This window comes from Phaethon aethereus (assembly GCF_964289735.1).
Source record: "Phaethon aethereus genome assembly, chromosome: Z".
NCBI classification, from domain to species: Eukaryota; Metazoa; Chordata; class Aves; order Phaethontiformes; family Phaethontidae; genus Phaethon; species Phaethon aethereus.
This window is the reverse complement of record NC_138577.1, coordinates 83,589,225-83,602,818: the sequence shown is the minus strand read 5'-3', so window position 1 is coordinate 83,602,818 and position 13,594 is coordinate 83,589,225. Positions and strand designations below refer to the sequence as shown.

The window sequence follows — 13,594 nt, the reverse complement described above, 5'->3', positions numbered from 1 at the left end:
GCTGTCCCAAATGTCTAGAAGTGTTTCATCCTTATGTTCCTGCTCTTAGAAGAAGTGAGTATTGCAAGGTAGAAGGCCCCTGCTTCTGCAAGTTGCAGTTCTCAAGGAGTTCAGGTGGCTATATGGAGATCGGGCACATCTGCATAATCAGATGCTGAGAGTTAAGGTTTATTAGCTCCGAGTTAGGACAGAGCTTAGAGCAAAGACAGAGCCTGCATGTGACTCTTTTCTCCTGATCAAGAAGACCTACTTACAGTACAAGTACTAGTCATTCCACGTTTAACTGCACACTGACGCACAGTTCATGCTGTGAATCCATGCGGTGGTTCATTAAAATGTTTCCTATTCAGGTGGGTTTATCTTTCTGCTTTTCTTAAATTAATTCTCCTTCAAATCACACTGAATCGTCTTTAACATCTGAAGAAAGGTGGGAAACAGATATGTACAAAGGGAGTAGCTGTAGCCCAAGAGAGTTCTTTCAGACACAAGATGTTAAACTGCTTTTTGATCAGCTGCTTGTAGAAATGTACATTAAACTGTAAACCATGGCTCATCTTGTAACCAGCTAATGATCCTATCAGTTGCAGACTAATTGCCTTTACCTCCTTCTAAATTCTGCTGCGTCAAAAAAGCCAAAGTCACATTCTGATCCTGTTAATCACATTCAGCTTTGAAGAGTACATAGTGGTTGTGTGTTAATTCAACTTCTCTCCCTGGTAATTTGTTTGATTGCCTGTTACTTGCAATCTGTGCTAACTGAATAAATGTGTTCTGCATCCTGATGGGAAGTTATGACTTGCATTTAAGCTATTTTAATGCAGATGTTTTGCCTAGAAATTGTGACAAATTCTTCTCACCTTTCTGCTCTAAAGTACTTTCAGTAGGATGAATGAAAAGCAAGGCTATTAACTCTTTGCAGAAGGTAATAAAGCAACAGAGTAAAAACTATATTTCGTTAACGCTAGGTTAATAGCAAAGTTTATTGCCTGAAGGCTTCTAATCAGTTTATGAATAAATGCGTAAATAAGGTACTAAAGTATGAGAAGGACATGCTGTTGCTCTATCTTTTTATTCTTTTCCTTCATCTCTAGCAATATGTATTGTTTGTATTGTCAAGACCTAGAACAGAGTCTGTCTATTCATTACTTCTATTTTTTTAATTTTTTTTAAAATATAATACATACACACAAACACACACACACATATTCTACATAGTGCTGTGTAAGTCTTTCGGAAAAACACTGAACATATGCAAAATTAGCTTTCAGCTTCCCACATCATTTTTCTGAACAAGAGTACAAGGCCACTGGATATGTCCTATAAGCACAAAACAATTGTTACCAGGACATTTTTATTAACACTGGATCTGTGTGATAATAAAGATTTATTGTGATTTTATCACTGAAATCCTCTGAATCTTAATGAAAATTTTTTCTCCCTGTTCTGAATTTCAATGAGAAATACTCTGAGTGTCATGGCCATGTTAAATATTTGTGAAATCCTTTTACATTACTTTCAACATTTTAAAAATAAACAACTTTTTTATGGAGGCATTTTTTCAAGTAAACAGGAGAGACTTTTAGTAGAAGAAGAATTCTCTGCTAAAAAGAGGTTACACTTCAAAAATGCTAATGTTAAAATTATTTATAAAGAGAATCTAAAGTTGGCTCTGAAATGTTAGTTCAAATGCTGCCTGGAAGTGTGGACCAATTAGTGATTCCTTACCAAATCAGTCTTTTTGAAAAACAGACTGTTCATTTAGACTCAAAAATACTTGGAATCAAGGTCTGGAGACCTGGTGTTTATTAATTCATGAAAGACTTATACTAATTAGCAGTGTTCATTTCCCAGAGGCCCACTTAGGCTGTGGAAGCAAGCCGCTCTGCACTCCTTACAGAAGAAGGAGATCCCTTCAAGCAGTCCATGAGAGCATCCAAAACAGACTCCTGTTCTGAGTGACCATTGATTAAGTCCCTCTCTCTCCATTGACCAAAGAGAAAACAAAAACAGTTTTGCCTCCTGAGGATACTTCCCTCATATTCTGGAGAGCTCCTCTGAACAACATTGCTGTTATCAGATGGCAATAAATTAGTTCATTCTGGTAGAACCAAAACTCTTGGACCATCAGCAGACAATGACATTTTCCACTTCCCGTTGTATCTCAGTATTGAAGCTTTACTCTGTTACTTAAAAGGATTTGCTACTCATTATGTGCTACCTGACTTCAAATGTTGGGTCAGAGGTGTCCAGTCTTCATTGTCTGATTGCTCTAAAGAGTCATTTTTCCTCTTCTTTTCTTATAAATATGTTCTTACACTTTTCTGTGTTTTGTTCTTTATAGAGTCCAAACTGTAGCGTCCATCTTTCAAAGGCATCGGCTTGGACTAGCTGACTTCTTATGCTTGTTTATTTTTTCTTCTCTTCTCATGATTAATTTCTTATGCTTTGTATCACATCTGTTCTTCTGTCCCACATTCCAGTCAAAATCTAGTTTGCTCAGGGGGCCTTAGCTTCCCAAAATTGCAAGACTGCATCTTCAGCATTTGATCAGCAAGAGATTCTTTATTTCTTCACCTTCTCTATTTAATTTATTTCTGTAAAAACATATCATTCATCTTGTCATGGAGTTCAGCACTCTTCTCATTTTACTGTAATATTTTTACTATTAGTCTCTCTTACCTGATTTAACGGACAATATTAAAAATGCCGGCTGCTTCACAGCCATTTATTATTTGAAATAAATCTATTTTTTTTTTCTTTTTTTTTACTGGCTTGCCGCATTGCTGGAAGACACAAAATGAAACCTCAGTTTTACCTTCACATTTCAAGAAAATGTCAATTTTGATAGGGAATTCAACACCTCCATTCTTCCTCTAAAAATATGTTATTAGGTCAATTTACTTCTGTTATTGTATTCTGTTCCTTGATCATTTTAATCCAAGGCATCTGGCCTGAATCTGTTATATTCAGTGTTGGATTCTGGTTCAAAAGAACTGATCACAGCTGTACTGACCCACGTGAAAGCCACTTGAAAGCTCAGATTTTATTAGGCTTTAATATTCCTGCCTTGCATTTTTAAAAGTCATGCTAAGATTATAAAATAAGTCCAAAAAAATGAAAAAGTCAGAGCTTTAGAGGTAGAAAAAGAAATAAAGGCTTAAAGGAAGAAGTTCAGTTCAGTGGAAAAGAAGTGTGATAGCAAATGTTTTAAAAGAATTAGTAAAGCACAGACTCTCTTACTGCAAAGGAAATGGAACGGCACTGGGTAATCAACCTCTGGCATATTGTATTCTGATTATCAGGAGCACATGGGAACAGTTTTTGTCTACAAATTATTGGCAGTGGTGACTGCTGTTTTGTTGGGACCGTGTATGACACCTAGCACGGTGGAAAATGGTGTGAGATCAGCCCTGTTGTGCCGTTAGGTGGTATAAACAATAAGTAACGACGAAGAAACAAAAGTGAATTGACTTGGAGCTCCGAGAACGAAAGTTAATGTCTATGGTGTCAGCATGCGGCAGGCACGGTTGCAAAGCAGTTCAAAGCCAACTCTTGGACTAGGTCCTCTCTCTTCATATATATGACCCTTCATATATATGACCCATATGACCCTTCATATAGGTCAATTAAATTATTTTTTTTTAAGTAATGAGAAAGCTTTTGATATGTATTGATATGTGTTGTATGACTACAGATAGAGCTATTGCTGAGGGGTTAGACAACTGCATCTCTTAAATTTCACCATGCACTAAGGGGCTTCCTAACAACCATTGGTTTTCCTGTCTGCATCCAAAACTGTCTGCAAACAGTGTGTGACATGCGGCAGCATTTTGCTTTCATGCGGTGCAAAGTCAGACTGCAAACAGAAACTGTTCTAGTTACGCTCTCCTGTGTTTTGTTTTATTTCTGTTTTGTTTTGTTTAGGTTGACCTGCTTGTCCCTACAAAAATCACTGGCATAATTACCCAAGGAGCTAAAGATTTTGGTCACGTCCAATTTGTGGGGTCCTACAAGCTTGCTTACAGTAACGATGGGGAGCACTGGAACATATATCAAGATGAAAAACAAAAGAAGGATAAGGTAAAGCAAAGAGAAAATTGGTATTTCGGTTGCATTGAGAGGACTACATCTGTAGTAACTCCAGTGCTGGAAGTGTGTAGATTATTGCATGCTGCCTGCTTTATAGGGTTCCATATGCATAGGATCCCACAGATAAAAGTCAAGGTGAATAAAAGACTCATATAACACAATGACATTCACAGTGCAGTAATACCATACCTATCAGTGCAATGCACCTGATTTAATGCTATTAAATATGGGACATAAAACTTTACAATTCTCCATTTATTGGAATTATTTCTTCCTTTAACTCTAGAGGAGAAGGTATGTAAATAGCGGTTTATTTGTAAATTCAGAAACAGTGTCTCAGTGCATATTTTGATAATTACGCACTATTTTCTGTAATTTTCTGTAAAGCACATCTTTAGTGTACTTCATTACCCAACCATTTTGGATTGATTTTTTTTTCCTGGAAGTTAATCACTAGGGTTTCAAATACTCAATGGAAAGATTATTTTTTATTACACAATTAAATGAATACAAAATGTTAAAAGTTTCACAACTTCCTTTGCAAATGTTTAATGTGAGGTGTAAAGAAAGTATAGGTTAGCTGATTGATTTACCTGGAAGCATTTAACTTTTCTCCTGTTATTTAGGGTGGTATTCCTTATACCTTTCCTTTAACTGTATAACACTTTTGTAATGCAAATACCTGAACTCATAATATCCCCTGTTAAGAAGAGATTACAACATATGCATTGATTAAGGGAAATGTTAAGCAAGCTGACCAAATGTGAATTATTTATTAAATATCTTAGTGGGATTATATCTGACTGAAAGAAAAGATACATTAATAAAAATATCAGATGGCTGATGTATCTGATAATGCATGTCTCAAATCTGGTGGCTTTAACATCTGTATTCAGGGCGATAAATGTTCCCACTTGTTCTTATTTTTCTTAGAATAAATAAAAATTCTCCAGTAAAAAATTAAGACCCTTTATATAGGTCAATTAAATTCTTTTTTTTTTAAGTAATGAGAAAGTTTTTGATATGTATTGATATGTGTTGTATGACTACAAGTAGAGCTATTGATGAGAGGTTAGACAACTGCATCTCTTAAATTTCACTGATTTTAAATTATTGCTCAAATATACACCCATTTTTTAGGGGAAGGTGTCCTGAATTACTGGATTAAATATGTACATAACTGTACGTGTGCGTCTGCATAGACACGTTACATTTGTAAGATTATTATCCAAAGATAACACTGTAAAGTCCGACTCTTAAAAGCCAAATGGCAGTTCACTGCAGTTTTATCCAGCACTGAGATTTTTCCCCATCAAATTATAAAGGATTTTAGATAGGAGAAACAAAATCAGTTGTTTTAGCCATCCAACTGAGAGGTCCTGACACCAATGATTATGGATGTGTCTAATATAATTGGTTGTCAGATAAAAATTGGAAACAAACAACTCACCTTTTGTAAACGTACCGTAAATGCATTCAATATAAATGACAGATAGCCATTTCAGTACTTTGTATACATCCCATTTTAAATCCCTGGCATTTAAGAACAGAAGCAAAAGATCTACTGTGAAAGAAATGTCTTCTTCAAGCCAAACTTCTACTGGCAAACTGTTGCATTCATTTTACTGAAAAAGGGAACGAACATGCATTCAGGTATCTGGTGAAAAACACAGTAACTGTCACAAGCAAAGCTAAAAGAAAATGCACTCTCACTTAACAGCACTGTTCCAATCTACACTTTTTATAACATTTGCCAAGGCAATTACATTCTTTTTCATCAGCAACTGGATTGGTAGCTGTGAATAGTCCGTTAGAAACAATGGAAGACTCTTAATCACTGTCTTATTAAAACATCTCACATCCTGTATTGATTAACATCCGTAAGAATAAAATAGATGCATCTTATTATGATTCTTTAACAAATCAAGAGCAATTAAAAGCAGAGTGAGATCAAATACACTTCGCTGGAAATTAGAAGCTATAACTTCTGAATTTAAATTTGTACGAAATAAACAAACAAGATCGTTTTATATGAGTCTAGACCTCAGTCTTTGATACACAAGCATTAATCCAAACTATCTTTACTATTTTTAATTTTTTTCATTTGATAAGTCTGGAAAAGTCAAAAGCCTGATGGCAGAGTCTGACATACCAGATTATGTCAGTCAGTGATCTTGGCAAAACTTTATAGGAGGTAGGACTGGCAAGGACCTTGAGACAGCACCTAAACATACACCTCTTGACCTATGAAGAGATGATGTTCCATTCCTCCTGTTCCCTGAGGTCTTCTCAGCAGAAAAGCGGGACTCAACAACGCCCAAGTCCCTTCCTGCCACCCTAGGAGCAGGTGCAAACTCTTCCTAGTTAGAACTAAGGCTTCATTCATGCGTCTGTCCTCCACCTCATACAATGATCATATCTTGCACCATTCTTCATCAGATTATTATTTAAAATGTTTGTAGAAACAACCACTGATAAAAATTCTGCTATATAAGCAGTCTATTCCAGTGTTTGAATACCCTTAAAGGTGCAAAGGTTGCTTATACCCCTCCCTGCAGTACCTTTGCCCTGTCCTCAGAGGACACAAAAATCTGATTTTATATTCCTTTTTCAGACAGTTTGTTTTGGTTGAAACACGTTAACTTATTTCTTCTCAATTTCTTCTTGGGGAAAAAATAATATTCATTCTTTCAGTCTCTCCTCAAAGGGTATGTTTTCTCAACCTCAGATCATTCTGCTTGGACCAACTCTTCCTGAAGTGTAGTTTCCCAAGCTTGTAGTGTTGCAATCTTCAGTGCAGAACTACTGCCTGCTCCATCGTTCTCCATATTGTACCTGTGACATTGGTTATGACTTCCTAAGGTTTGCCTTGCTACTCATCATTATTAAATTGCACCATTGATCTTCTGCACATTTCTTCAATTTGTCAAGACCACTCTGAATTTTGATCCCACTTTTCAAAATGGGAAAATCTTGGCCACATCTGCACTTTAACAAGCAAATCTGTTTCCATCATCCATTTCATTACTGAGAATACATAAATTACATTCGGCCAGAGGCGTGGAGTGTCACCCAGTAAAAACTTTCAGTTTGACACCAAACCCTTCATCACCGCTCCAGCTAGTTGTTGGTGCAGTGTGCTCGGGTGGGGTTTGCCCACTGCATATGTATAGCACTAGAAATACGGGCCACACTCTGGCCTGTGTGCAGTGGAACAAAAATATAAATGAAAAATAAAAACAGCTGAAGAAAAAGCAACGCTGTTCCTCATGCAGGGGGAGCAGAAGAGAAAGAGTGTCATTGGTCCTGTCTGGTAGTAGGGTTGCACAGGATCCACAACAATTTCCTTAGCTTAAGTTAAGATACAAGATTTGGCTGAAAATGCAAGAACACTGTAGAAGAAACCATGTTTCCACAGCAAAGTGAAACTTTCATGGAATGTTTTTTCTGTACCCTGGAGATACAGATATATACTGGCAACTATTAACAGCAGCAAGCATAAATTATTCATCATTTAATCTCTAAATTCTATTTATTAACTGAACATCTTGATTTCATCTGTGAAGGATAGAATATATAGATTTCTTATTTCCTCTGCAAGTGATTTACTTATCCTATACTCATCCTGTGATCCTTGTACAATCATCCAGTAATTTAGAAGAAAGATGCTTCCAAAAACTTTCAAGGAAAGGAAGACACAACAAAAGAAAAATAGCTACTTTTAAAGTCCTAACAAAATGTGTCATTTTACATTTTGGGAAAGCAAAGATAAAAAGAGTGTCTCAGACACAGAAATTATTGAGATATTGGTAGCCTGGTAATAATGATTTTGGGATGAATATTGTGACTTTAAAACACATTGAAGTAAGAGCTGAGAGCTTAACCCTGTCTGGTGCTGAACATCTCACTGCTCAGCAGTTATCAGGATGAGTCCTAATGTTACCAGCGGATCTCAGTGAATTCCTGAAGCTATTCAATTCTGCCTCTTCATCATTTGTGAAGTTATTTTACAAAGCAAAAAGATATTGATGTGCACTATGTGCCACCTGTATCTTTGCTCAATCTGCAACAAATTATTTTTTTCAAACATAGGGAAATATGGTGTTCAGTTTTCTTCTTTGCACCATTTCAAATGGAAAAGCCGTTTCAAGAACAGTGGCTCCTGCAGCTTCTGTTTGGCTTCAGCTATTTTAACAGCCAGTCATCTCAGTTCACATTTGTGCTGAACTTCTATGAATGCAGATGAAAAAGTACTGGTGGAAAAAAAAAGCATGTCTTTAAAAAATGAAGCCTTTCTCATTAATTTTAAATAGTTTGAATGAGTTGCCTGGAAAATATGAAATCTTTTCCTGTTGTCTTCAAGGAGCAAAATAAATTACCTTGCAGGCTGGCAAGTAGGAAGAAAATATATTCTAGAAAAAAGACCTGAGTTAATAGCTATCTTGTTTTTCTCAACTAGAGGTCAGTAGCTCACTACGCCTCCAAAGCTAAGGACATCTAAACCAAATGTGACCTTTTTTTTTTTTTAATCACATTCCACATGTGATTTATAAATTGCACAGCCTGCTGTAGGTAACTCAAGGCCAGATGCAATGTCAAATGGCATTTTAGAGGCTGTTTTTTAAAATAAGATGAGAACATTTGAAAGTAGCCTAAAGGAGTCTATCAGTCTGCAGCGCTGTCAATCATTATTAACCGTCAGCAGTGCAATTAACGGCAGGTAGACAATGTCCAGTATGCAAACGGCCACTGGATTTGTGCACAAAATGATGAACTAGTTATAAGTTTTATGCTTTGCGTGTCTAGTTAAGTGCCATAGCAATGGAAGACAGGAACCTACTTATAAATGAAAAGTTAGAACATGTCAGGTTAAAAATCTCTCTGTTAGGTTTGCTACTGGTTTTTCTGTATGGTGTTTAATTATGACACCTGGTTTACAGTTCCTACATATAATCTACATACTTGGCACAGTTAAAGGACATTTTCTAAAGTAATATTATTTAAATTATTATTATTTAATATTATTATTTAAAATAATATTTATAATCTAACAGTAATTATTTTTTCTGCATTGGTTTAAATTATGAGTAACTTCTGTTACTTTCAGCTGAGTTAACATGATTTGGATCAGATGAAGATCTAGCTATACTCATTCTAGGTTGTGCCTCCAGCATACCTATCTCTCTCCCTCGAACCACACTAAGAGCTGAAGGAAGCCAGCATGCTCATATTAATAGTCTTTACCTTGAATTTCTATACGAATTTTTGAAGCGAGGTTGGTCTCTTTTTGTTTCTCTTTTTGTTTGGCTTTGAACTTTTTAATCATAAAGCACTTATAAACTATGTACAGTGGAGTAAATTCCCATTTTAGTAGCATCAGTAGATAGATCAAGTGTAAAAAATAACAAGAATGTGACAGTATGTTTTGCAAGTTTAGAAGTCTTATCTGCCTGATTCCTATTCTGAACTTGAAGAAATAATACAGGTCCTGTAACACATATTTGTATTCATGTATCATGGAGAGGGAAAAAATGGTCCTTCTCCTGGCACTGGACCCTTTTGCATAGCTGTCCATTGCATGCCAACCAACTCCTGAATCTTCAGCCAGTCCTGAGAAAAGTGCTCTGTGAAGAAGAAAGGAGGGTGGCTAAGATCAGGGTGGAAAAGTCCTTGTCTTGGAACGGGCAATATTGCCCACTATGGATTTTCTCCATGCCACATATGATTTTATAGACATCTATCATATCTCTTTTCAGGCTGAAAAGACTTAGTTCATTTAATAATTTGCAAAAAGACGTGCTTGTGGCCACCTTGCTACTTCACTCTGTATATTTCCTCTTTGAGATAAGGCAGGATCAGATCTGCATCCATCCAGAACTCAGAACAAAGATATGCGCTGGCTTTATACACTGCCATGTTAATAACTTACAGTCTGCTCTTTAGTACTTGACCACTATCAGTCTGGGATTTATTGTCATTGGGCATTTTTTCTGATCTGAAAAATTGCACAGAGCTATGTATTATGACTCCAACAACAGCTTCTTGAATTCTAGTAAATCATTACAGTCTTCACAGGTGTATACTGAAACAAACTTCTCAGAAAGAAATGTGAGAAGTGAATATATATGGTATGAGGCTACCAGCTCTTCCGGAGATTTTAATCACCTAGATGGTTCATTTAGTATTGACTGTTTGTGCATAAAGCAACAAGTAATTGAAGAAAAATTACATTTCCTACAGAAATAACTTTTTTTACTTCCAAGTCAGATGTCAAGATTTTGTCCTTTGTCCTCCCTGCTCCTTCCAAGTTTCTTGTCTCTATTAGTGAACTTAGGCTGAAGTAAAATGAAGAGTTACAAAGAATATATTTTTCCCGTAAGAGAGTTGCCATGGGTCCACAGCAAAACCATCCAGTAAATTAGCTCTTAAAATATTATATTTCATGTAGGTGACAAAGCTTCCCTCACTTTCTGTTAAATTTATTTCCCTAAAATTCTTTTTCTGATTTAGCACATTTAGTTAATTTCTTGAAATCAGATCTCAAATTTTGAGGGAAGGTGAATTACAGGTTTGCATAAATTAACTTCTGAGACAGATGAGTTTCAAGTCCTAATGAAATCATGTATGATCTAGAAATAAAATTTAATTCTTGTTTTCCTGCTGTAAGTAAATGACATAATCCTACATTGTTCAGCTGCATTTGCTACTTGGTTTTCATCACATACTTTCATTTATTTTGCATAGCTGTATTCAGATACAAATACTGGGTCTGTAGATGGCTTCTTCTGGTAAACAACAATTTTTTTTGTTCTAAGCCTTCATTTACATGTTATCTCTGAAATACATTTTCCATAGGGAAAATAAAATAGGGAGTGAAGAAATTCTCCAGTAGCTCTGCAGCAAGAATTGTCTGCAGTTCTACACTGCTTAACATATGGCTTTGTAAAAAATATCAACAGATATACCACATGCACGCACAAGAAATCAAATTAAAAACATTTTAAGCTTTCCTAGCTGCATATTGTACATTGAGGGGTGCCATTCTGTAACTTTAGTAATAAGCTTACTGCCTTTTATTGTATGCTATATTGCAACAAAAGAAACTCAAATTCAGGTGCAATCTTTTTAGCCTAAGCTCCAGCTGATTTATGTAATCAACACTGTACTTGGGCAACAAGCAATTTTTCCTGTGATTTTTTCTTTTTTTTCCTTAGACTCACAGCACTGTTCTTTCTGTGGTCAGTCTGCAATTTTGTCCATCTATCTTAACTCCTAGGTGCTTTAACACTGCCATATCTGTGTTAGTGAGATGCCAGATGAGAAGGGAAATTTATCACTTGTGAAAGAACATCACTTGTGGAGGATACATGTTTTGTTCAAGATGTCAAATTGATAGCACTTGAGAGAAGCTTTTGAAATTCAAAGAAAAAGTGCAGCATAGAGACCAAAAAGTGAAGATTTTCATATAGTGCTTTGTAAACATGTCACGAAAGAACCAGCTTGAGGGCTAAAATAGTAGATCAGCCTCTTCTGAATTCAATATCTGATATTTATCCTGAGAACTTCCAGGAAACTTGTCATTCGGCACTAATTCAGTCATGTAAGCATTTCGTCAGGAGGTCCATATTCCTTCTCTGCATGAAGCAAACGAAACTCATCCATTTCAAGTTGAAAAGCCATCAAATACAGTTTTTACAAATGCAAAGTGAATTGTCTGACATTTGAAGAGAATGAACATTTCCCATAAAAACTGAAAATATCCCAAGAGAATAATCTGATCATTTTGCCAAAAAGTGGTGCTGTGGCCTTTGAATTTAAGTAGTGGCTGCCAGGGGAAAATTCCAGCGTTGTTTTAACAGAGACAGAAGTTTGGGAGCTCACTTATGTATTGGGTAACCCATACTAGTGGACATAACATCATAACATGCACTGTACCGTGCTAGAATTTTTTAATGTGATCATAAACCGATGCCCTTAATTCATATGCTGACTTTTGTTTGACAGAATATAGTATCCTCGATAATCACTAACTTTTACTAGGGCTTATATAGTTGCATCCAACCTGCATTCATAAGTGGTACAATAAAAATTCTTCTTAAGTTTAATTATTAATGTTATTTTGTTGGAAACAATAACAGGACCTCCTGGAATTAATTTGATATGATACAAATGCCAAGTAAAAAGATATTTTATTTCTTAAATGTTAATGATTTTTATGTAACTTTTAGAGCGGGGCCCTGGGCATTGGCAGAACAGCAGATTAAGCTTCAAATGTAAAGCTAAATCTGCACTGGGGCTGAGCATGCCATGCTCATACTCAGCTCCAAGGTCCCTGGCATGCCATGAAATCCCCAGGTCTTAGCAAAGGCATGTGCTCTTTGCAGCATCAGTTGGGTGCCCAGATGATCCAAACTCAGCATGGAGATCAGGGAGGTGCCCAGGGACATCAGGGGTGTACCACAGCTGTTCCTTAAGCCACGTAGGCTTAAATCTTCTCATTACTTGCCCTTCAGGTGTTCCAGGGAAATTTTGACAACGACACACACCGTAAGAACGTCATCGACCCTCCGATCTACGCCCGGCACATCCGCATTCTCCCATGGTCGTGGTATGGCAGGATCACCCTGCGGTCGGAGCTGCTGGGCTGCACAGCGGAGGACTGAGGCGGATCTCCGTTAGGCATTGCAGCTCTTGGTGTAGCTAGAAGTCCCTCTGTAGAAGAAACTGTGCAAAGCCTGTAGGATGCTGAGTGGGTTTTTCATGAACAAGTGCTCATTTTATGGTAGGCCGCTAACTGTCTTTCGCAAGGAGGTCTAAGCCTGCCCTTTAAATGATCCAATCCAATTTTGTCCTTGAAATCTGTTAGTGTTGTCCCTTCTGCTGTGGAATTATCTTTCTAGTTTTCCTTTGAGTTGTTCACACTAGTTGAAACGTGTTAGGGAAAAACAGCAGCATCCTTTTTACAAGGGAAGAGAAATACCATGACAAAGCTCATTTGCAGCTTTAGAACCAGTGGGCTGACAAGTTCTCCATAAATCATACTGTCATCTTACTTGCAAAAAGTGATACTGCAGCTTTTAGCAATAAGTTTACTTGGGGATGACTGCATTATAGTAATTGTGCCTATCAAACACTGTCAGTATTTATGACATATATTTTGGAAGATACTCTGTGGTACTGTAAAACACAGTACCTATGATATTACAAGCTACCTTTCATCACTTTCATCTGAACAGCAGAGTCCATGTACCTAAAGGCTTTTCCTAACCAACCCCATTTTCCCTCTCTATTTTGCATGCTGTAGACATGACCTCCATCTTTTCTCTTTAGTATCACCACTAATGTTATTTTCCTTGAAAGAGGTGACCTGTTTGCATATGGAACAAAATCTGCTATCAGTATAATATGAAGTTATTGAATTTGCCAAAGTTGATTAATTCTGCTTGAGATGCACGTTTCAAGGAAGCTCAGATGAGATGCCAGGGTACTTGTGGCGTCTCATCTG

At 36.7% G+C, this 13,594-nt stretch overlaps 1 protein-coding gene across 1 annotated transcript in view; it reads left to right on the top strand.

Moving 5' to 3' along the window:
• EDIL3 (EGF like repeats and discoidin domains 3) overlaps positions 1 to 12,752 on the top strand; it is a gene marked incomplete at both ends in the record, with an annotated part of 263,433 nt that extends 250,681 nt beyond the window's left edge. The window contains 2 exons of the mRNA XM_082012856.1: positions 3,925 to 4,080; positions 12,603 to 12,752. Coding sequence (XP_081868982.1) covers positions 3,925 to 4,080; positions 12,603 to 12,752 — 306 coding nt within the window. The remainder of the gene's footprint in view (positions 1 to 3,924; positions 4,081 to 12,602) is intronic.
• Between the last annotated feature and the right edge of the window lie 842 nt (positions 12,753 to 13,594).